General features: G+C 38.8%; 1 protein-coding gene across 4 annotated transcripts in view; it reads left to right on the forward strand.

Moving 5' to 3' along the window:
* FMN2 (formin 2) overlaps positions 1 to 25031 on the forward strand; it is a 199117-nt gene that overhangs the window by 21643 nt on the left and 152443 nt on the right. For 3 of the 4 annotated variants that reach the window (XM_040551864.1, XM_040551867.1, XM_040551866.1), the window contains exons 1-2: positions 12352 to 12546; positions 15598 to 17607. In XM_040551864.1, coding sequence (XP_040407798.1) covers positions 16044 to 17607 — 1564 coding nt within the window. In that variant the 5' untranslated portion in view covers positions 12352 to 12546; positions 15598 to 16043. Of the gene's footprint in view, positions 1 to 12351; positions 12547 to 15597; positions 17608 to 25031 lie in introns of those variants that run through there. The other variant, XM_040551865.1, reaches the window with a different exon arrangement.

Here is a 25031-nt window from a genome sequence, read left to right on the forward strand (position 1 = left end):
AAAGGTCTAAAAACAGCAGAAAATATGTAACTGAGTAACTGCTCATGAAGCTCCTAGTCCAGAGCAGAAAAGCTTGTTGTAAAAAAGTTGATCGTACTTACAGGCTCATATGGGTAATCTAAGCTTCATCTGTCACTTAGGAATAATTCTTTTTTCAAACTAAGCCCTGGAGAGCCTATGCCAGGTAGTTAGGGTGCATATGGTGTTAAGATGCTCCTTTACTGAAGAAGCAGCGCTAGGAACAGTAGCTCCCCTGCCCTAACCTCCAGCTACCTTTCCTTGTTGTTCAGTGAAGTTACCCAATGCTATTTGCATGCTCTGGGCTATGTGAAAACAAATGTGGCTGCTTAGCTGTCTCCCTCCCCATGGTGGCTTTGAGCCCTAATGCTATGGGGAAATCTGTCAAAGCAGTGGCTACAGAATAAAACTGCAGTCCTTTGCACTCTCCCTTTTCTTCCCTGCCTTGCTTGCTGTGCGTGCTTATATAGGAGAGAAGAACAGCACAGAAAAGCAGCTATGCCATACCTCCACTGCAGTCACAGGAGGTTTGCTGCTTCATCAGCACATGTGTTCTTAACGAAGTACAGGGCAGGGGCATCAGGCTGACTGCGCAGCACTTGACTTACTAATATTCATATGACCCAGGTTACCTGCTTGAATGGATGTGCTTTTTGTTGTTGTTGTTGCCATTTTTTTCCATTTCTTTCATCACAAAAGTTTTTTTTTTTTTTCCTTTTCTTTCCTGCATGCTTTCAGTGGGCGTGATGATAGAAAAATAAACGCTCAATTCATTTCACAAAGGATGCTTATATCATGCTTCCAAAATAGCCTTGGTATAGTGTCAAGCAATTTGTACTCACCCCAGCTATGCTGGATGTGGATTTTGATTTAAACACAAGTCCTCCAAGAAAAACGTGATGAGTGTGTTAAATAAATAAATAACAGATAACGAGGTGTTACAGCGGTTCTTATTCAATCTTCCAAGATCTACAACTGATCTCCCTCAGATGGATTCTTATCATTTCTAACTGATACAGATGTATGAGTTGTCTACAGATGTCATTGGGGGTGATCTTAGAAAGACAAGAAGCTATACCCTTAGCATTTAAAAATAACCAGCCAAGTAGGTGGCTTAGTACATCAGACCCATTTTATCTGGTTTGGGATGATAAATAAGGTAACAATATAAACCCAGTTTCTGTGGATACTTCAAGCAGCAGAAACAGTATAAAGTGTGTACAAAAGCCACAAACTGTTGAGATAGCTAATACCACGTAGTCCGGTTACATGTGTGCTTGTAGAAACCGCTTGTGCTCAAGAATACAGAATTTAGGAGTATCTTCTGTTCAAGGTTTTACCAAAAAAAAAAATTGTTTTAAAAGAAGAAAGTGAAGTTGAAAGCACTTTCATGTAGCCATTAGAAAAAATGCTTCTATAAAACAGAAATTGAGATGTGCTAGGCAAAAAATACATTTAAATAGTGCGATAACATCTTAGATGGCTCTGAAATAGTCTTTTAATCAATTCCAGTTATTGAAGTTGTATGTATCTCAGTCTTAGCCATCAAATGACAACTCAACAATACCCTTAAATTCAGCAGTTTTCAAAGTACCTCCTACTGAACTGAGACCCCCCACCAATGATTTTTGCAGAGACTTTGCCAATATACACCCCTCTGACCTGGACCAAACTTATTTTTGCATTTTGAAGCATAGTAAGAATAGAATCCTTTGTTCTCTATAAAGTCAACAAATGTTTATATGCTCAAAACTTTTAATTTTTACTGAGACTTTCTATGATGATGTCTTCACATCTGAACATAACGTAGCACAGTTTCATTGTGTTGAGTCAGTTTCTCTCCAATACATTAATTATTACATTCTGAACTGGGTGTTTCTCTGCTTCATGCAACAGCCTGGGCTTTTTCTATCTTTTCCATTGTAGCTTTATTTCTTCAATGTTCTACTCTGTTGTACAGCAGTTTTACCTGCAGGCTAGCATTTAATGGGAAGTTTAAAATGATGTTCTCTAAAGCTGCCTTTACACAAACCCATTATAAATATTTCAAGGCACTCTTTCCTTTGCACTTATTTTCATAATAGAAGAGAATGTGGAATGAAACATAATCAACAATGAATATGAATAGCTCACAGCATACACTATAATTAAAGGAATTTTAAAGTAACTTGACATTCTATCTCTTTGAAACGTAAGATATGCTACATGTTAATATTTGCATTAAGAATAATTTTCTAGGTCAGGAACAAGATACTTCTGCCTTTTTCTGTATGCCTCCCTTTGAAATCAGCAGGCGTGATCCCTTTGTTTCAAGCTACACCAGCTAGAGTATAAAGGGTTCTAGGACACAACTGGAGCAGACCCTCACTGAAGGAACAAGGCAGCTGTGCCAAGATACATGTATATTTATAAATAAAGAAGGCTTGTCTGTGGGTTTTGCCCTAGGACTTCTCTGAAATCTTCCATGTGTTTCAGGCTTTAGTTGGCAACAAAAGCGGCATCATTAATAAATTATTTGGGATTATGTCAATTTAAGGAACTGTAACTGCTGACGACTATAGGAGTTGAATTAAAAATATATGTTAAAATACATATACATGGAAAGCTCAATCATTCAACTTCTATTTATTATAAAATCTTAGATCCTGCATACTTCTAAACATATGTTTACTTAAAACTATTTCCAATTCCTGCTTGTGTTGCCAACCTTGAGAACCATGGTTGAGAGCAAGGCCATCTGACTTCCTCTCTAGGACACAGCTGGACTTTCACATCAGAGGGGGAAATGCTAGGCTGCCAATGATGCAAGTTTCACACAAATGTTGGGCTGCTTAGAACCCTATTGTGGTATTTAAGATATTTTGGATTCGTATTGAGTTAGGGGGGACAGAAGAAGCTTATTTCTAATCAGATATTGACAATGATACTGGAAGAAGAATAATAGCGTCACAAATAGTCCATAATGGGAGTGAATAACAGTAAACTCAGTGAAGTAGAACAGATAAGAGCAGGATGTATTGTCTGCATACATGCAGTCAAACTTTCTCTTCCTTGTTTCTTAGCCCGATGTAAGATACTTACCTGACATGATGCGAATGAGTGTATTTGCTAATATTCCTCAACACTGCTCATCTGCAGTTCTCCTTACTCTATGCCCTAGGTTTAAAAAAAAAAAAAAAAAAAAAAAGGCAAACAAAAAATCCTCGTCTTCTGCTATCCTTACAGAGTGCTTTGTGCACAGTGAGTCCTTGATCCAGATTAAGGCTTATCATCGGTATAGATCCTGTGACCAGAGTTGTCTTCAGATTTGAATATGGATAAAGGCTCTTGCCACAAAAGCAGCAACAGTAAGGGTTGAAAATAAAGCTTAGTATTTCAACACAAATAATAATATGTTCCTGCAATAGAGTAGGAAAAGAAAAAGAAAAGTCCAGCACTTTGGTATCCACAAGGCAGCAAAGGTGTCATGCTCTTTCCTCTACAGTCATTGAGGCTTGATGTATTTCAAAGGAAGGAAGGTGTGAGGCTAACATCTAGGCCCATCGTCAAGTCACCCAGGAACTAGAGAGTCAAGGCAATGATGATGTATTACGGAAAACACTGATCTGCTATTTGACTTCAATTTTCCTTCTCTAATTCTTCCTTTACCTTCCTTCACTTCCTTACAATACTGTGGTGTGAATGAGCTTTTTGTTTTGTGTTTATACCACGTGTGATATGTATGCCCTATATTCTATCCACAGCTTTCCTTTCTGAAGCTTCTTGCCTTTTGCTTTGAAATTGCTGCCAGATTTATTGCTCTTTCCCTTCCCACCTTTACACTTCCTAGTATTGTACTGTATATATGTATATAAGACCACTGAATTTTACTAAACTAGGCTGTCTGTCTTTTTTGTGTAAAGAATATTGCCTGAGCTCATCATTTTTAGAAGTAATGATTACTGATGTTTGTACATGAAATGCCTTTTCACTGCAATGTCATGCAAAAAACAAAAGCAGTGAAAGGCAGGGGGAAGTCACCAAATGTAATTGAGTTAATGAGGTTATCCATGTGAGTCTACTTAAACTGTAAGCTTTCTGTGGTAGGAACAGTGCTCTTATAGCGCTTTGCTCAACATTTATTACAACTGGTCCCAGCTTTGACTGATGTGCCTATGAGGGCAAAATGCAGCTAACATGATAGTGAGAACACCCTGAATTACAGCACAAGATTGTTTAGTGGTGTAAAAATCAATCAATCAAACAAACAGAACCTCACGTCTCAGGGCATACATTAATCTGGATGACAGACTTCAGGAATAAACGTTCCCATTTCTTACCTCCATGGTGTTTCTTGCACCTTTGTCTGTACTGATCACAGTTAGAGGCATGGTGTTGAACTGCACGTACAACCAATCCAAATTCTAACCCCACCCCACCCCCCCATTTTTTTGAAAAAGATGAAACATCCTGAAGTATTTCAGTAGCTGTGAATATTGGAAGATTTCTGACATGGAGGCAAATAAATAAAGCATCACATGTCAATGAATAACACATTTAAAAGTCATGAGTCTCCTTTTACTTTAGGCTACACTAAATTAGCCTAACACTACTTTAGTAAAGCTAAAATTTCCTGTAATAATGCCCCAAGAAATATTACACTGGCTCAGAAATGACCAAAAGAATTTTGTAAATTGAACATTTGATCTTTTTTCCCCAGGTGGTGTATTTTCCTTACTGCTGAGTACATTATGTACCAAATAGGAAAAAAGCCCTGTAAAGGCATAATTCAACTTTTTTTTTTTTTTTTTTTTTTTTTTATGAACATGTATAAAGAAGACAAACTGCCATTTTGACCTCTTTAGGCTAAATTTAGGACTTCTGCTGAGCATTTCAATTGTGTTTACTTGATCTTCTCTGAACATAAGTGAAATAGTAATTACATATCTCGTTATTTGAGTGAGGCTGACCAGATTCAATGTTGGGAAGGACTTGCTCAATTTTCTAAATAATTTTATGTAAGCTCTTAATATGACGACATTGGCAAGGGTGGGGACAGAGCATAATAAAACATTAGCTGGAAAGTTTGCTTGCCAACTGTTGCATAAATCAATGCTTTGGTATTACTTAAGGCTCCGGAACAAATTTCCTAAAGTGCTCTAGACTGTGACATTTTAAACTCAAATGTTTTAAGAGAAATTAAGACCTTGAGACATGATGCAAACACTGTCTGAATTATAACTCTCCAAACTGTTTGCCATCTTTTCTCAGAATTGAAGATTGCAGTAGTTAAATGTAATTGTTTTTAATCTCTTTTCTGTATGTTTTCCCAGTGAAAATTATCTATAAAAAGATAGGGAGGCAAATATTTAATTCTTTCCTTTATGTTTTTCATAGAATCATAGAACAGCCGAGGTTGGAAGGAACCTCCAAAGATCATCAGGTCCAACCTTTCGTGTGAAAAAGGAGCATAGATGAGATTATCTAGCATCCTGTCCAAACAGATCTCGAAAACCTCCCATGCTGGGGATTCTACCACATCCCTGGGAGGTTTTTCTAGTGATTGATTGTTCTTACTGTAATAAGTCAAGAAGAAACCTCTCCCAGTGCAAATTGTATACACTGCCCCTTGTCTTTTCCATGTGGCTCCATATGAAGAGAGAGCCCCTGTCCAGTGCCCTCCTTTAAGCACTGGACTATTGTGGTTAGGTCCCCCCAAGCCAGCTCTTCTCCTGGGTGAAACAACCTAACTCCTTTAACTCCTTCAGTATTTCCTTATAGGGCTGGTTCTCAGCCCTTTGATCATCATTGTGGCCCTTATTTGGACCTTCTTCAGTCTTTTTGCATCTTTTCTGAATTGTGGGGATCAGAACTGGACATAGTACTCCAGGTGCAAGCGCAGAGTAGGGTCGGATGTTCACATCTCTGTCTCTGCCAGTAATTCCCACATGGATGCAGCCCAGGATCCAGTTTGCCTTTGCTGTTACAGCAGTCCCCTGCTGACTTATGTTCAGCTTGTTGTCCACCAGGACCTCCAGATCGCTTTAGACAAGGCTGCTCCCCAATGACACAGATCTTAGAGTGCACTGGGAAATTTGGCTATGTCATTACAGTTGCAGGACCTTTGCACTTCCTTTGTTAAAATTCATACAGTTCTTGCTTGCCTGTCCTGTCTTCCAGCCTATCCTGTAAAATGGTTCTTCCTTCTGATGTGCCCACCTCACCATCCAGTTTACTGTCATGAGCAAACTTGGTGAGGGTGCTTCCAATCCTATTATCCAGAACACTTATGAAGACTTTGAACATCTTGGGGCCCAGTATTGATCCCTGAAGGACCTCACGAGTGACAGGCTGCTGAGATAAAACCATTTTTGACCAGATCTGTTTGGATTGTGACACAGAATAATGGAACCCAACTCAGGGTTCCCACAAAGGTGAAATGAATCTGCTGCTAAAGGAAGTTTTCTAAGAATTGCAGATAAAATAGTTGATGAGTACAGAATGTCTTTAGATGGTCATTCATGTCTTGCCAATACTTGAAAGATATGGGCATTAATGATTAATAGTGTTAACTGAGAGTCAGGACACAGGAGGAAAAAGGAAAAGAAATGATAACATCCAAGCTGCAGACCTATGAGATAATTTCAATATACTCCTTACCCACAGTAAAGTGATGTTTAGCACTGTGTGCTTCCACTCATTACCAGCTATCTCTTAAGAGACGGATGTTCCTCCTTCCACGATAGCCAAAGATGTGAATTTTGGTACAGTAAAGGTCTTGGATTAAAAGATAAAAAGAGAGTTATGTGATGATACACCATTTAAGGGTAGAAAAATAACACACACGGGATGAGAACAGAAGGAAGAAATGGCACTGAAGAGGAAGCTGAATTAGAAAGTGGCAAACTAATATAGGTCTTTGAAATGATCAACAATTTCAGATGAAGAAATGAATGAAGATAAAAAACTACAGGAGAAGGAAAGAGATTCTGTTTTGTAGCCAGAAGCAAGTCACCTGACATATTGAAAACATTCTTGGTCCTCAGATGACCTCAGAGAAATCATGCAACAAGATGAGTATCACACCAAAAATTCTTGGATACAGTGGTGGAGATTAATGCAAAGGAGAGTTGTTCAGAACAAGAAGTTCAGCAGGACAGTTGTTATTAGCAGACTAGATACTAGGTACAATGCAGATATTGAATTGAGTAAGAAAGGTATAAGGATACAAGAGATTGGGAGTAGGTATAGTGAGCAGGTACAGTAACCTGGCAAAATTTTAACTTCTATTGCTCATGAGAGAGACTTTTCTTTCCTAACTGGCTCACACTATTTGCTGTAGGTAACCAGCCATATAAAAGTTGTAGTTCAATGGTGGCCTCTATGTGTGGCATAACTCTTTTGACACAAAAACATCATCATCCTAATTGTATTTCCTGACTTCATCTGGGCATCTGGATTATTCAGCACCATTACTTTTTTGTCTTACTCTAGTCAAATAGATTGCTAGCTGTTCATCTGTAGTGTATTTGCTTTACAGAGATAATCAGCATCAGAACTCGGCTTATTATAATAACTGTTCAGCTGGCAATAGGAAAGCCGTGTTAACTACAAAAACAGTAGGAATTCACTGTGCTAATTAGGCTGGGTCCATCGTAATAAGCATTAACCAAGCATATAAAACATAAGCTTTGAATCCAGTTTTGTGTGCACATTGCAGCTGTACTTGTCTTAGGGTAGACAAGTCCCACCTGAACTAGTTCAGTCCAGTCAGGCGGCCAGGGCTGTTGCAAATTAGCAAGTACTGTAGTTGAGTGGATTCATAGCCTGGCTGATGCCATGTGATGCTGTGGCTGATTCACCACTGCTGTGCCCCACGCTAGTTGCTTTACTATGTTGCAGTCAATAGAACTGGCAAATGACAAAATACTTGAATACAAATCAAATTAATTGGACCACTGACTAAATCCAGTTCTGGGGTACTTTAAGGGATAATCATAATGCTGGTCTGCCTGTGTCTTTTGTATAGGAACTTGGTGGAAAGAGCTAGTAGAAATGATTCAATCCAGGAAATTAGGTGTGCAAAATAGTTCCACAGCTAGTCTTTTTTCTACATAGGATGCCCAGAAAGAATAGCTCTCAAGGCCTTGAATCAGGATTCATAAATTCCTCTCACGTCCCTGGTCTCTCTTTCACCTATTATGAAAGTATATAAGGCCCTAAGACAAAAGTAGTGGGCCAACTAAGGCTATGCATGTGTGTACAAGGCAAGCATTCCCCTGAGGCGAGGCCACTACTCAACCAATCAATCCTTAAACTGGAGAACACCATCCCCTGTGCATCAACAACACTTATGCCAGACACTGCATTTATCCTGATTATTCTCTGCAGTGTCTTCCCCTGACCTCTGTTTAAGGGATGAACTTGAATTATTATAACTGCTATAGCAATTTCACTTTAAGATGTACTATGAAGATACAAAAAAGGCAGAAATTTGAAAGCAGCAATCACGAATCCCTGTATGGGTGACTCTTGCTGATCATCATGTGACAACAAAGGATCACAGTAAAACCATGTGATACATACGTGGTACATGCTACTTCAGCTTTCCTTTGGTCTTCTCAGAGCTCTTTTCATTTTTGGCTCCTTAGTGTTTATTTTTTTTTCAGTGTTGGATACTGGCTGACGATTTTAATTTCAGTATGCTTCAGTCATTCCAGCTGCAAAGGCTGTCATCCTATGAACTCTTAAGCAGATGGAGATATTCACATTTGTTCATTAGTATGAGTACTATTCACCTTGCTAATATTCTATAATGAAGTAAGCCAAGGCCTACGAAAGGGACATTTTGCTGTATCACACCAGGTTGGATTCATTTAATCCCAAATCTGATTATGGAAAGACTATCCAAAATACATTCTAATTGTTAAGTGTATTTGAGACATTGCCACAAATCTGTACAAAACTATTGCCTTAACCTCAAAACTGTCCCATTCTGTAAACTACTGCAGGTGGTTTAAGAAGTAAACTTGCCCCAGGTTTTTTCTCTCTAGGGAGAATGTATTTATTGCAATTGAGAGCAGGATGGTTGCTGTTATAAAAAGAATGGAAAGGTGATCTATATCTTCCTTTTTTATTTGACCCAAACTCTGCACATGCACGTACGTATGCATATGTCTGGAACAGAACAGGAACTGACATCTAAAAGAAATGGGTGAAAAACTGATGAAGTAATATCTCCGCGTAACTGAAAAAAAAAAAAAAAAAAAGAAAGAAAAGGCACTGGCTGATATCTTTAAAAACAGAGAGAAGAATCCTAGGACAAACTTCATCTTTGTCAAATTTGCCTTTAGACTAGTAAATACTTGTTTTAGTGGAAAAGATAAAATTGGAGCCCTAAGTACTTAACTTAATCCCTTGCCTCCTGCAGAAACAGACCAGGCTCAAAATTCACCATTGTTTCACGGCATTTTAGGCTCTCTGTAGGCAAAAATGTCCACTGATATGATCAAAGTCCACATTTTTCAACCCTGTCATTAAGTACTCTGGGAGTAGTACAACAAAACCAAAAAGACAATGCATAATTTTCTGCTTGATTTAACAGAATATGTTCTTCTCTAAGGAATGAAAATGAGGAGGCCCAGTTTCCTACAGATTTATATTCTTTGTTCCTTTCTCTGTGCTCTAGGACAATAAATCCCTTCTCCTCTGCTCTCATTTTTCTCTATGAAATCCTTGCTTGTGGTAGGTAATCTTAAAACTATGTGAATTCTGTTTGATCGACTGACAGTCAGTCCTGCTTATCTTTCCCTCCTTCCACCCAAATGCTGAATCCGGGTGTGAATTTTGTAGGAATTTAATGATCTTCATTTTAAAAACCTGGTTGAAGTTTCCTACTGTGTTCAAAAGCTATTAAGAGGTCTGAAGAAACACACTTATTGCATAAATTTAACTCTCTTAGAAAATAAAATTTATAACTTTGACTTTTGACTGTATTTTACAGCTGTTTAAATAGTAGAGACTCATACACAAAGCAAATTAAATGCAACAGTGTAGGCTACATCATGAAGAAAAAAAAAAAAAAAAAGGATCAGCTGACCAGGCTAGCAGATAAGCACAGATATGAGCAAACAACTGCTAGCTATCTGCATTTAATATAAAATTTGACTGAAATGAACTTTGTGCAAGGAAAAGTGGGAGCCGTGCCACCAGATATCTCTATTTTCAGACTACGATATATATTGGGGAACAAAATAGACCTTCACACTTCCCTGCTGCTTGGCTTTGGTTGCAATATTAGTGTAGTGTCTTGTGCTCCAAATACAGGAGTCCCTGGTTGCAGTATCTGCAAAAGCCTAGATTTTCAGAGACTGCTTCTGTGACCTGACCCTGACCTGCAATGCATACATTGCTGAAATGCTGGCAGGGTTTTGTGCGCAGCTGTTCAGCTAACCCTTCCTCTCTAAGTAACTGTGGAAGGTTCTGTATAGCTCATATGCTAAAAAGTATATTTTACAATAAAGCAGCAGTAAAGATATTAAAATGTTAGGGGAAAACAATAAAATAGCTTGTTCAAACGTGCATGCTTTTTGCTGTGTCAAGCTGATCATAACAACAACAACAAAAAAAATCTGTTTCACTATGCACAAATACTTTATTGCATTTAGGTGAGAAATCCAGGAGGTTCAATGCTTCACAAAAATTTTGGCTCCTAAGCAGTGTGCAAACTGCAGCATAATATTTGGCAAGCATTACATTGCTGGAGATCCTGTCTTTTCAGATATGTTAATTTGAAATGTTAGTTCCTGCTACCTAGAAATTATGCAGGAGAAAGTTGAGCACGTTGTAGCAGGCATTTGAAAAACGTACTCGACATTTTCTCATGCACCTAATAAAAGCTCCTAGGCAAGACAAACACTTCCATTTGATCTCTGCTTATTCAATTCAAGCTCCTTATAAAAGGAACCTTTCAATAGGTAAAGCAGATTTCTCATCAGCTGGATGGCCTCTACTTAATATAAATGCAATGCATGAGGCCTGGTTTCATACTGCTCAGATGTATATTAAAAGAAAAGAAAAAAAAGAAAATAAGAGAAAAAGCAGAACCTTATATCCACTAAATGAGGCAATGGCAGGACCAACTTCATCCCTAGCCACTGTGGTCTCATAACCCACATTGCATTTCCTCATCTCCTGACTCGGTCTTCAGTGCTTGCCAGTAGGAGAGGGGAAGTAAGCCTGCTCAAGTCTGTCAAGTCATAAAAGACAATTCTGACTACAGCTGAAGGAGGTGGTGGCAGGGGGAGCAGGAAATCATTTTCAACTGTACTAGCACAGAACACTACTTTGGCAGTGTAAGGGAGCATGTAATGGTAATTAATGCCTCCTGGGAAGATAACCTTTCCAGAACAAGGGGAGGGGAGGCTGGAGGCACCACGATGCCAGTGGCGTGGAGCCCACCTCCCTGCTTGCTGGCATGCTAGCCATGCTGGAGCCCCACCATGGGGCCTGGGCCCTGCAGCACTGTGCTGAGGCTCTCATCATGGCCACCTCGTCCTCAGCCTGCTACCTCCATCCTTTTCTAGTCAGAGGAGAGGTGGAAGGTCTGCCAGTAGCAGCCCAGGCCTTGCCTGCGGCCTCGGGAAAAGGATGGAGCTGCCTCCAGCAGGCCTTTGCCCAGGCTGCCATGCTGTGGCTTACTCCTGTCAGAGCACCCGCCCTGGGCTGCAGTGGCCTCCCCCTGCCTCAGCTGCTGAGTCTCCACAGCAGGGGAGGGGGCCACAGACCCTGTATGTACACATGAACATGGCCCAGCCAGTGGCGGTGAGCTCGTGGAGGGGTTGGCCTGTGGTTTCCTTCTCCTGGGATCACACCTGTGAAGCCTGACACTGTCCCAAAGGCAGGACCACAGCAGTGCTGTTTGTAGGTCAACAGCAATAACAGGGTGTTTACCTTTGATTTATTGGAGTGTAATTAAAAATACTTGCTTAACAACTACTACAATGGCAAAACAAAATATCACAGCTGATAAATTACGGTAAAAATGGAAAGAGCTCCCAACACTGGCAGACACACAGCCCCGGCAAGCTCTATCTCCACAGGGTGCGCTCCCTCAGGTACCTCTCTGCCTCCCTAAGCAGCCTGTGTTTGTGCTGGGCCACCCAAGGCTTTTTGTGAGAAATCTGTGAGGAAATCTTCTTCTGTGGTCCCAGGCCCCATGGGTTTTGCCATCCCGAGGAACCACCTTGACCTGGTTGTGATCCAGGAGAGCCCAGGCTTGCACCCAGGTGGGGGCAATCGGTGCTGCTGGCAGCCCAGCCCAGCCCAGCCCAGCCCTGCCCTGCCCTGCCCTGCCCTGCCCTGCACTCCCCTCCCCTTCCTTTCCCCTCCACCTGAGCCCAGGCCAGGGCTGGCTGGTAGTGCTTGGGGCATCCAGGGGGCTGTCCTGTTGTTAAAAGTAATTCCAGTCTCCAATAGCTGTTTCCTTTTCTGAGAGGAATGTGTTAATGTGGAAGTATCTGAGAATGCAAGGATGATGTGTCTTGAACTGTAAGTTTTAAACCTCCTCTGCGTGCTGCTGTTAGCATCTCCTGACCTTTACAGAAGACTAAGGGGTGAGGGGAATCTCAGGTTTATGCCTGGGATCTCCTCTTGAACTTTTGACTGGTCACTGGCATGTTATATTAAATGAGGTAGACAGGCTCCAGGACCAGCCGAAGTTGCCTGTTGTCTATAACAAGCTAAGAACAAGTTATAGTTACTCCTAAAAATGAAGTATCCTTCTTGAGCCTTGGGAAAACAAACAAACAAGCAAGCTCATTTCCCCATTTACTTTCTATTGAAAGGGGTTTTTGTTTGTTTGCTTTTGTTCTTTGGTGTATACTGTTGAATGCATTCTTAGTTTTTCAAATGAAGCTTATACAGATGCCAAAATGCTCTGGTTGCTGCTGTCTTTAATAATATTATGTTTCTTGTCAGAAGCTAAGCACTTAAAATATTTAATTAGTTTTTATATTTGGTTAATGTTAACTGTTTGTACTTCTCAGCAAATGCTGTTTGTGTCTATCACTGCCACTTTAGAGTAACTGTAAATGCCTTGTATGTCTTCTGTATGTTAAACAGCAAATTCTTTGATGTTCACGTACAAAGCTTTTCACATAAGTAAATTCATTTTAGTGATACTATTTCCCCATATTGATCAGAAATACTAGCTGGAGTTTACGTTTGTTTAGGATACCACATTCAGAAAGTGGTTATATATATATATCCACTATATATTTCTTATAGTTCTTTTTCTTTTAGGTTTACAGTCATAAATTAAAAATATCTCTCTCTCTATTTTTTTATGACACGCGTAAACTCAGGTAATATCCTTATCTGTACATTTTTAAAAACAAATAAAATTGCTCATCAGGATGTGCTGTATGAAAGCTAGGAAGTAGTGCAAGTACATGATGCATTTGTAGAGAGATAAGTTTCTAGTGTCTAATTAAAAAACAAAGATCAGTCTTCACTTGACTGTGTTATTACCCTAGCTTTGTTGATGGCTTGATTTTGCAGTGTAATTGACAGTATGATTACTGCTGGTGAATTATCATTAGTAGTAATGGGAGTGTTTTGAGACTGAGTTTCTGGAGAAGAAAAGAGTGAGGAATGCTTTAGAACGCCTCAGTAAATCTGCGTTTCCTTTACACATTCAATCCACAGTATCTTTATTTTACTTCTGTACTATGTTTATTTTGGGAAGTTTTTAGTGGGCTGAGAGGTTTTAGATGGGGTTGGAGGCTACAATACTTCAGTTGTACAAATGTTTCGTTCTTGTCAGGTCTCTAACAAGTAAAAATCCCTCTCAAGTAAAGGTAGTATTCTACTATTGTGGCTCCTTCCAATTGTGCCTTAGGTAATTCTTAGTGTGTATCTTCAGATGGAGTAGATTATTTGAGCTTTTGAAAGCCTTTTTCAAGTATGTAATAATGTCATACAAGTTTAAATACTACAACAAATTAGAAACTAAGATAACAATCTAAATTAAGATAACTAATTAAGGTAACAGAAAACAAAGGCAGCAGTGGAGACAAAAGGCAAAATGACCTAATGCTGTTCTTGCAGATTTTGCTTCACTAGCTCTTGTTAGTATACTTATATTTTTTTTTTTTTACTAAATTATAAAATTGAAAAAAGAAGAAGAAAAAAAAGTAGATGAATTCTGTCATTAGATAAGTGAAAAGTAGAAAAAACACTGAATGTACAAAGTCATGTGATGTGCTTAAAACTTTTGAGTTCATGTGGATGGAAATACTTCTGGTGCCTAAGCCACAGGCCCTTCAGGACAGGACTTGCATCAGAGCAGTTAGTGAACAAAAAGCACAAGGAAAAAATTATGATGGTTCAGAATGATTTAGTTATGTGTATTATTGACAGTGCTCTTCTTTCCCAGCTGAATTAACAGTTATTATTTAACAATGACAACAGCCCAAATTTGTAAAGCTATTTGGTAGACTTTGGGGGGGGGGGGGAAAGTGCATGGGGGGTGGGGTGTGCTCGCATATTTTTTAAAGTGTGAGTGATATTTTTTTCTTATTATTAAATATGTATTAAGGCAGAGAAAAGCAAGTGAAACCTCTCAGAGGTAGAGAATGATATCAGAAGTAATAATTAAGTAAACCAGTAGGATGCATTTCTCTGGAATAATGTATTATTTTAAGTGAAAGGGAAATTGCTGCTAAAGGGGTTCAGAAGTGTGAGGAATTTCCTTCACAGAAAATGAACCAAGTAGACCAGGCAGTTTAGAGAGAGATATCAGATTTTTGGCTGGATGTGAATCACAATACTGAACTGATCCAACTTGGTGATTCAGTATGCTTTTGCTCTTTGGTTTCTATTGGAGTTATTTTAAATCTAAATTTTAAAAGGGGAAGCGAGTACCTGTCTGGAAGTTCAGGAAACGTAGCTATGAGGTATGGATGCTTCTACATCTAAACCAAAAATGGAGGAAAAGAAACAATTGTTGCACAAGGTTCCAAAATAGTTAGCAAGCAGCTGTGTTTAAATCAATTATTAAATATATAGGGTGAAATGGAGGAATGCTTTACTGTATCCTTTTCCTTAGTTGCATTTGAATAGTTCTATTTTTTTGTTTGTTTTTTTCTTGTTTCATGCCAGATGTTCTTACCAGGGAAAACAATGGTGGTGTGTTTTAATATTGATGAGTTGAATCTCCTGGGAATAATAGTATATGTACCTTCTCGGAATACAAATTGTGGGAGGCTTTTTATAATGTAATTACCACGATGCATTGAATTTTAAGTGCAACTCTTTAAAACTGTGGAAAGAACTCTTTGTTTATTATCTTTATTCTATCTACTTTCAGAGTGATTCTCCTTTTAAAATTATTTATCATGTTTTGGTGGCCTTTAAAAAGTAAACATGTAAATCACCAGAGGTACTGTGTCATCTGTCAAAGTAGCATATGCTTAAGCACCTTATAAATTATTGAATAATTATAATATTTCTCTTTCCAAAGTTATTAGTTTATTCATTTGAACAATTGTGGAATAATTAAAGTACCCTTCTTTAACTTTTTTTTCCTTCCCCCTCCAGGAATGTGAACATTGAAGTCCTGAAATTATAAATGATTTGAATGATTTGGTGACACACTGAGCTTGCAATGCAGGCAATAAAAACCGTGGAAAAAAGAAGTGACTTTTATAAAGGAGATACTTTTCACAGAATCTTTCCTAAAGAAACAGGAGTGCAGCAGAAGCCCAGAGAGCAGGCGGCTCTGTGAGCAGCAGCCATTGGAAGGAGCTGTCTGCAGCTCGCAGTGCTGTACTGAGCATGTCCCAGCGGAGCCCAGTGCAAGCAGCACATTATGCAAAAAGGCAGCTCTAGCAGATGGGAGAGAGGCACAGCAAGCATTTGCTTCACTTGCATCACCACCGCCTGAAAACAAACCTGGGTTGCTAGAGGGGATCTTGCCGGCAGGCCAAAGGAAAGAAAACCGGGAGCATGGCTTGATTACCGAAGGTGTTGCACTGCGAAAAATCATGGGGAATCAAGATGGGAAGCTAAGGAAAAATACAGGTGATGTGCATGAAGGAGGAGAGGATGCCTCTGGGCCGAAGGATACAGATGGCACAAAGAAGGTATCGGGAAGCAGAAGGGGACTGGGGAAGCATGCAAAAGGAAGTGAATCTGCTAAAAAGAAGAGTAAGTCGGACTCAAGGGCCTCAGTATTTTCAAATTTGAGGATCAGAAAAAATCTGTCCAAGGCTAAAGATGGGAATAGTAGTTCAAGGGAGGATGTTTTGGAAAGCCAGGCCTTGCAGACTGGAGAGCTGGACAGTACTCATTCAATTGTTACTAAAACTCCAGATATAAGCATCTCTGCAGATGAAGGGGGCCTCTCAGACACAGATGCTGAACATTTTGAAATCAGAAATGAAACCGTCCCAGCTGCTGCAGAGACACAGGATGGACAAAGGACCAGCTCTGGCTCCGATACGGATATATACAGTTTCCATTCAGCCACAGAACAAGAGGATTTGCTTTCTGATATCCAGCAAGCTATTAGACTGCAGCAGCAGCAGGGGGCAATTAACGTTGGAACTGAGGACCTTGTCACCAAAACAATGGGCCGACACATGGCTAATTCTCAAGCAGCCCCCTTGGATTTTGAACGGTTTCTTTCAATAACCACCACTGACAAAGAGAGTAGCCCAGACACTGTGAAGGCTTTTCCAGCAGTATCTGAAATTGCGGAAAATGTTCCCGTCTCCTGTGCAACTGAACGTGAACTGAAAGAAGCGGTAAATGGAACAGGCTCTCCTGGTAACGGCTTATTTGAAAAACAAGAATGTAAGCTATTGATCGAGGAACAGGAACAGCTCGCTGCTGGAGTGGACGCTGTAGCTGGTGAACTAGAAGATGATTTAAACAGAACTGCGGTAGAAAATGGGTCTGAAACCCACAGCTTCACGCTACGTTCTCCAACCTCAGTAGCAGATTCTGAGACTAAAATTGCTGAAGTGCAGGCTATTGATTTGCAAGGTTCAGTAACAGAGGATGGTATTTCAGATGCAGGCCATGATCATGCTGCTGAGACTCAGGAAGGGAAACATACTCTGTCAGACAGTCAAGAGGACCTGCATAATGGTTTATCTACAGAAATGAAAGATGGCATTTTGTCCTCTGAGGGGACAGCAGGCAGCCCGATGCTTGGTTCCCGATGCTTTAAGCCCTATCTAATTAATCCTTGTTACATCAAAACTACAACTAGGCAACTGAGTTCTCCCAACCATTCACCTTCTCCCTCCCCATCCCAGAGCCCGCTTTTTACAAGGAGGCAGGAGTCTTTCCACAAAAAGGAAAAAGTCCCAATCAAGAAGCAGAGGTCTGCTAGTTTGGCAGGTTTGTTTAGCCGTTCAGCAGACTGGACAGAAGAGGTATCTAATCACAAATATGAAATAACACAGAAGGTGGGCTCTGTGGGCTACTTGGAGCACAAGGGGTTTAGAGAGAAATTTCAAACAGAAAGAGTGCCTTTGACTCATTCAAGAAAGTCCTCAGGGGTGCAGGCTTCTGCAGAGACATTTCCCAATGTCTTTTCAGGTGAGTGACATGTATTACGTTTTTTTTTTTGAGAGAGAGAGTCTTTGAAATATATTTAAAATACTTGAATTCAGTCCTTTGCATGTACTGTTGTCTTTACTTGAACTGACAGTTTTAAAATGGAAGGCCTAACCTTACAACCACATTCACATTTTATTAATGAGAATAGCTTTTCTGTATTCAGTGTCAGCCAGTAAAGGAAGTGCCTAACTCTTTGAAGTTTTTCTTTTTACTCTTCTTTGTCTGCATCCTGTTGAAAAAGGCTGGATGCCTTAAAAGTGTTCTTGTTGAAAAATGCTAAGAGATGCATTATTTGAAGCAGACTAGCTCTCTGCTTAAATGAGTCTTTCGGAGATGAAGCTTTTTGTAACTGTGAGCCTGTTCAGGCTTTTCTTGTGCTAGGCACAAGATATACTGTAATAATTCTGATATGCTGTAAATATTTGGGAGCTGCATCTGGTATTAGACTGAGGCAATGATGAGGTTTCACTTAGTACAAAAAGGAAAAAGACATGCAAGCACAGATGAACACCACTACAGAAAAGAACCAATTTCCCCTTCAGAAGAGAAAAAGGAGGAGAAAAAAAAATGTTAATGGCTTCAAAAGGCAGCATAAAATGGAAAAGAGAAGGGAAACAGTGTAGAGTAGATTTTGGTAGTTCTGGCTGGCTGCTGTTCAGGCTGCATCATGTGACTCATTCAGGAAAGCATTCTTTTACCTTGTCTGTTAGGCAGCTTGCATCCTGTCAAAAAGGCCTAGAAATGTAGTCTAAAAATGAAATACTGTGCATAGATTGTTGTCCTGCACTGTGGGTTTTTTGTTATTGTTCATTTGCTTGCTTTTGTTTTTCCTCTCTTTTCTCTATCTGCATTTTTTTTGTAAAAGCTAAGGCATTGACAAATAGAAGAGGCCTCTGTCACATCTGTCAAATATGAAGTATGTATACACAGGAAATTCAACAACATATTCCATTAATTTTTCACTTAAGAAAACTGTAATGCTAAGAATACATATTCAATGCAAATATCAGTTGTAAGATTAAAGCAGCTGAATCAATAATCACTGTCCAGGTTTGTTTTGAATGGGTCTGTTCTAGATGTGTGAACACAGTAACTACATATGTATCAGAGCTATTTGCAAAAAATAGTGAGAATCTTTTTGTGCTTTTATGAAAAATAAACAAATTAGTATCATTTATGAAGGGAACAATTACATGATTTAAAAATCGCATACAAGAAAACAATTGAGCTATCAACAACTATTCATTATGAGAAGACTATCTTATAATACAGATTAAAAAATATATATATAACTTGTAGTCACTTGCATTCACTTTCTCTGTACATGTTATGCTCTACTTGACATCAAAATATTACTAGTGAATGAACCTGCCTGGAAACAGAAATTAGAATTAGTGGCTTTTTTCACAGCAACAAACTCCATGAGTTCAAAATACTCAGGTAAAACATTTGTCAATTAAAATCACAAGAATACTTTCAGTTTTCAGTTGTCTTGAATAGAAATCCCCAACGTCACACAAAAAGCCTCCCCTCTCAGGGGAGCCAGCCCTCTCCAAAGAGAGCTGAATCCTTTTTGTGTTTTAAATTCCTTCCATCCATTTACTTAGATTTAATTTCAAACATTCCTATTTAAAGTTTTGCAACTGGAGGTGATCTCTACTTTCAAGCTTTTGGTGTGTAAAACCCACTTTTTTTTTTTTACTATCAATATATATATACAACTTACAAACAAAGTGCAAATTAAATTAAATTGCGTCACCAGTAATTAGACTCAGCTTTGTGGTGTTGCTATGAGGAAAAATATTTTTTTTGGTAAATTTAATGGACAGTTACTTTTAAAACCTTATTTTCTAGGAAACAAGCTTCTTCATCTTTCCTTACAAATTTTTGATTTACCTGTTATTGAAGTATTTTTTTTTTCTCTTATCCCACCAACAGTTATACTGTTATTGTGAAGGGACCGCTGTCCAATGCAACAGTAGTTCTGTCTCTTATGGAAATTACTGTGACCCTCATTTGCATGTATATGCCAGCTGTCTTTACAGGCAGAGGACAATTACACCTTTCAGTTCATGCAGAGTAGCTTGAAATGAGGGAATTGGAAATGACATGATAACACTTCATCTCTATTTTTGGTTGGTCTTCTGTTTTTTATAAAATATATTTATAAGTTGAAAATTATCAGGAATACACAAATAATAACTACCGTGCAAGGAAAAGGGAAATTAAACTGAACATTTATATTCCCACAAGCTGGCTGTCATTGCTGTAAGAGCAGGAAAGTCTTTTTATTTAAACCTGTCTGCATAGCAACAATTACAGAAATAATTTCCTGGCAATGTAAATATTGTTTTGGAAAATTGTTGTGTTTTAATTGCATGCATCACATGCATCAATGTGGTGATTACAATCAGGCTTTTAGAAATAAACATAGAAATAAGGAATTATAAAGAATGCTTTATATATATGTGTGTGTGTGTATATATATATATAAAAGTGTGTGTGTGTGTGTGTGGATATGTTAGCTTCTTGCCTGGAGCACAAAATCTCATCTTGCTGTGCAGTGACTGCAATGTTGGTTTTGCATTTATAACTAGAATAACATAAAATATTCCATAATGCTTCAGTCATTGATTTTAATGACAGCAAGTTCTATGCAGATGACTGGCCTACTTTGGCACAACATTATAGTTTGGCTGTGTGCCATTTGGTTTTCACAGTGATCCATATGAACTAAAGCTTCTTCAATGTGAAATGTAGATGGAAACCAACAACTGGAATTGTAAATATGAATGTATCAATTAAAAAAATAGTCCTGTTTGAATTTTAGGGGGAGAAACAAAGAATACAGCTTGCCAAAAAAAAAAAGCTTTTCTAACTTTGCCTCTAATTAATATTTTTATTTTGATTTATGTGAGAAATAAGTACAGTACAGTATTTTGAATTGAATTTGATACAATGGCGAAGAATGTGGTGTGAACAAATTTATGGGCATTTTGTAATTAAGGCAGCAGATCTTTCTTTTTTGATGAGGACAGCTGTATTTGAAATTGCAGTGACAGTAATTACAAGTTCTAGATTACCTGATGTGCAGTGGAGCCACAGGTTTCATGTTGTGGTCCCAGGAGGACACAAGCTGAACCTGAATGAATAAGGGTTGGCTCTTTTACTTCAGGATGTGGCAATGAATGATATTTGCTAACGTCAAGACAGTGTCATGGTGGGAAATGAAAAATGTTTCCAAACATTCACATAACTGAAATAGAAGAGCTAATAGGCTCAGTTAAGTGAAAGGAGTTTATCCTTGCACTAATTTGAGTTGCAGTGATTGCAAAGCAGATAGGAAGGGTCTGAAAACTGAAAGTAAGAGTTCAATCAGCTACCTCGGGCTGTAATTAAACTCTATCAAAACAAACCTATGCCCTTTCTAATCTCTGTTGGCTGACTGTAACGCATTTGCTGTGTGAATCTATTTCAAACTGCCCATTTATCATTAAATTTCTTTTCACAGTTTCATATGTCTTAACTTTAGCTGTAAACGGGAAGCAAACAAAAAATCTGAGTTACCATAAAAACAAAACCTGAAGTCAATCCCATGCTTGCGTGCTCATGGCCTCTCTCTGATTTCCATGGAATGCAAGCCTGCTTCTCACAAAGGCCACTTTATGTCACTGCTGCAGAGTGCTAATGTCATCTACACCCACTTGCAGCTCCAGTACATTGTCTGCAAGCTCCTACAAAGGTCTTAGTAAAGATAAGTATGTGAAAACTTGAAAAACTAGAATGAAAGCTTGTGTCTGAGACAGAGTAGATCTTTTTAGATGCTTTTGTAAGTTTTTTTTTTGTATTCTGATGCATGTGATGTTACACAATATGGATTTGTATTTATCAGCATGCTGAGAAGAACACTTATCATGCAACTATTATGTAAGGCTATTTACAGTTTACTCTTTCACTGATGATGTTTTTTAGCAGAAATACAAATGCGTCTTTTATCCGATGGCGGGACAATGTAGCCTCTTCCTAACTGCCCAAGAACATCCCTTCATGTGATGTACGATCACATACTCTACTGAGCGTTGCCATTAAACACCTAGAGGAAAAGCTCCTCTTCTTTTTGCCTAGAAAACTCAAGCCTGGAGAGAGGGGGGAAAAAAAAGGTACAAAAATCCAGTCCAGCTACCGTAAAAAGTGCTTGAAAATGGGCTGCAGTTCATTATGGAAAAACTGCTGAGTGCTGATAAGCAGCTTTAATGTTACTGTGCCAGCACTGCGATATGGGAATCAGAGCAATGTGAGTAATGTCACTGGAATGCGGGGCTGCCGCAGTGTTGTTTTGATAGTCTTATGATTAATGCTTTGATCTTTGTCTGGAGCTTCGTTGGAAGTAACAGGTTTTGGTCATGGGGCTGGGTGACTGCATCTCTCGGGCAACCTCTGCTGGAGTCTGAGGTCTGATGGGCAGCCTGGCTTGCACCTCAGCTAAAGATGTGTTTTCTTGGTTGCCTGCTGATCTCTTTTGGGGAAAGGGAGAAAGAACAGTTTGTAGCTGAAGGTCCATGCAGCTCTGCTTGGATCTGAGGCTTAGCACCAGTGTTATAGTCATCCCACAGAGGAGATGGCTAGAACCAGTCATGAAGGACATTGTATGTTTCGGTGACTTCAGTTATGTGAAAAGAGCAAGGGATTCTTCCAGTATGAGTAGCTATATGGAATTCAAGTTTGAATATGTTTCTTGGATCTAATTGTGCTTTGTTTTCTTTTGGAGGGTGCTGGATTGGTGGTGTCCAGATGTTTGGCTTTTTAAAAAGTATGTAGGTTCTTTTGTGTAAAACCTACTTAAAGCAGGCCTACTTACGCCTTAAAGCAGGCCTCACCTTTTTCTCTACATTGTGGTGTCTGAAAAACAAAAATAAACTTGGCATTGAAAAGCACCCCTAGGAATATTTTAGGCTGCCTGCATTATGAGGGATCAAGTGCTGATGTGAATCACAATGACAGAAAATGTGAAAATACCAATTAGCCAAGGTATTTTGTTTGCACTCTAGTTTAACCAAGCTCAGGATATGGCCAAGAGTATTCCTTATAAACTACTCCTGTCAAAATGTGAACTTATGTAAGGAAGAGTAGTGATAAAGCATATATGTGTGGGTGATTTTATGGCTGTGGCTTTGACTATTTTCAGGCACATTTAAAAGTGTAATTCTATACTGGTCATGTGGAATAAGACGGTTTCTGGAAACTTACCTTTATGCATACAATTTATCTTCTTGTAGAGATGAGGTGATTTAATGCAAGGAATACAGGGCTGAAGCAGACATTGTGCAAAGAAGGTGATGAAAGGATGTGTGAGGGCTTGACACTGTCACCTCACTCCTGCCTCTGAGCAGCAGCAACTCCCTGCATTCCTACGTTGCTGTTCATGTGGAGGAAGTTAGGGACAAGGAGATGGTCTGCGTTACATTGAGTACAAAATGACAATTTCTCATTTTATTTTCATGTTACTGCTGATGAGGATAAATTTCCTTCATGTTAATGGAAACGGCTCAGTTCCCTGACCATGAATAGAAGGTGGGCTGTGTTTTCTGATGCAAAACTTTGCATTATTCTCAGATGAATACAGAACATGACCTATTTTATCTGTAGGTATATATACGATATAACACATTAAATCAGTTAGCTATTTTGCAAAGGTAAGATGCAGTGGTAATGAGATTGTGCATACATGTCATCACAGTAATAGTAAATCCTATTATGGAAGAAACTAAATAGAAATATATAAATTCAGAGGACACAGAAATGCTTGGGACCTTAGTGATTTTGGTGTCTTGACATATACAGCTAAATAGCGGCAGGAAAGCTTAGTAAGAAATGAGACTTGCCATTGAGATGTTCTTATTTGGCAGTAAAAATATGAATTGTTCAGTCTTAAGATTTATATGAAATTTATCAGGAGTGCCAGAGCTCTGAACCTGGTGTGAATTTGAATCAGGAGGAAGCATAGATAAATCCATTGTGGAAGTAATTACAGGGGGTAGCTTTGATTCTAGAGTTCATTTGAAGCCAAGATCCATCTCAGATGTCCTGTGAAGATGCATAATAAGTAGCGTATACCAGGGGAAAAATAGCTGTTGTATCCTTCCCTCTTCCTTGCACCGATAAAGAAAAAATCACTGCACAAAAGAAGTCAATACTGCAGTAACACGATAATTAACTACATTAACATCTGCTAACAGTCATGGAGCAGAAGTGGTTTTCATTTAGAAAAAAAATTAACGAAAGGAAGAAAGAAAAACACAGACCCAAAACATTGCATTCACAATAGAGGGTGTGTATCTAAACACTTTTTTTTGTCATGCAAAGAGCCAAGTCAATATAGTATGCTGAGAAATGGCTGAGGGAAATATTTGATTACATCAGTGAAAGAACATAAAGACGTACTTACAGTGAGGGAGATGGGCTTAAGTTTATTTGGATGAAGTCTCAAGGAACATAGAATATGGCACAAATATGGCACAAATAGGCATGCATATATATATATTTATTTTTCATGGAACATAACTAACTTTTGCTTGTTCCGTTTCTTCATCTTAGCAGAGTGTTTTTTTCTTTGTACCTAACTTAAAAAAGCAAATAAACAAACCTATTAAACATTGTATAAATATAAAAAGTCAGCAGCTGTTCTAGTTGGAGGAGATTAGACTTTGGGTGCATATGGTCCTGTAGAGAAAGAAAGCTAAGGCACATTGGCGACTATCATAGCTAGGTTGAAAGAAATTTGTTGTGTGTCCCACTTCAGAGGCTTGCTGGTCCAGCTCAGTTGTGTTTTGTGACCTGTAGCTGCTTGTGCAAATACTTTAATTTACTTCTAAGGTAGAGTTGGGCCAGATGCAATTAAATGCCAAATGAAATGTGGAACAATTGGGAATCGAGTAGTTTTATTAAATTGGGTCATAAAGAACATCATGCTGTGTGTATCAGTTTGGACTGACAAAAGAAGCAGTTAGAAATAGCTGCCTAAAAAAACATCAGAGGTGCTTCTCAGTTTAGAGAGTCAGACAAATGTGGCTTTCCAGCAGCCTGGGAGAACCTGGCACAGAATACCAACTTCGCGTTGCAAATCACCACAGAAACTAAAAGGGTAAAAATGGACAGAATTAAATACTTGCTGAGAGGAACCTAAGCACCTGGAAAATATAGTCTGGAAGTTGCCAAAGATGCAAATGATACCTAAAACATTTGGTAGACAGACACACACAGATTCTGTTTTAATATAAACCACTCTGAAATTAGGGAAGTTTTAGTAATGTACTTCTGTAATCTTCAATAATAATGTGTTAGAAATTGAAAAGAAATGAAAGTGAAAGGAGACAAGCAATATAATGGTGTGGGAGCGTGAATCT

Source organism: Cygnus olor, chromosome 3 (genome assembly GCF_009769625.2).
Source record: "Cygnus olor isolate bCygOlo1 chromosome 3, bCygOlo1.pri.v2, whole genome shotgun sequence".
Lineage (NCBI taxonomy): Eukaryota > Metazoa > Chordata > Aves > Anseriformes > Anatidae > Cygnus > Cygnus olor.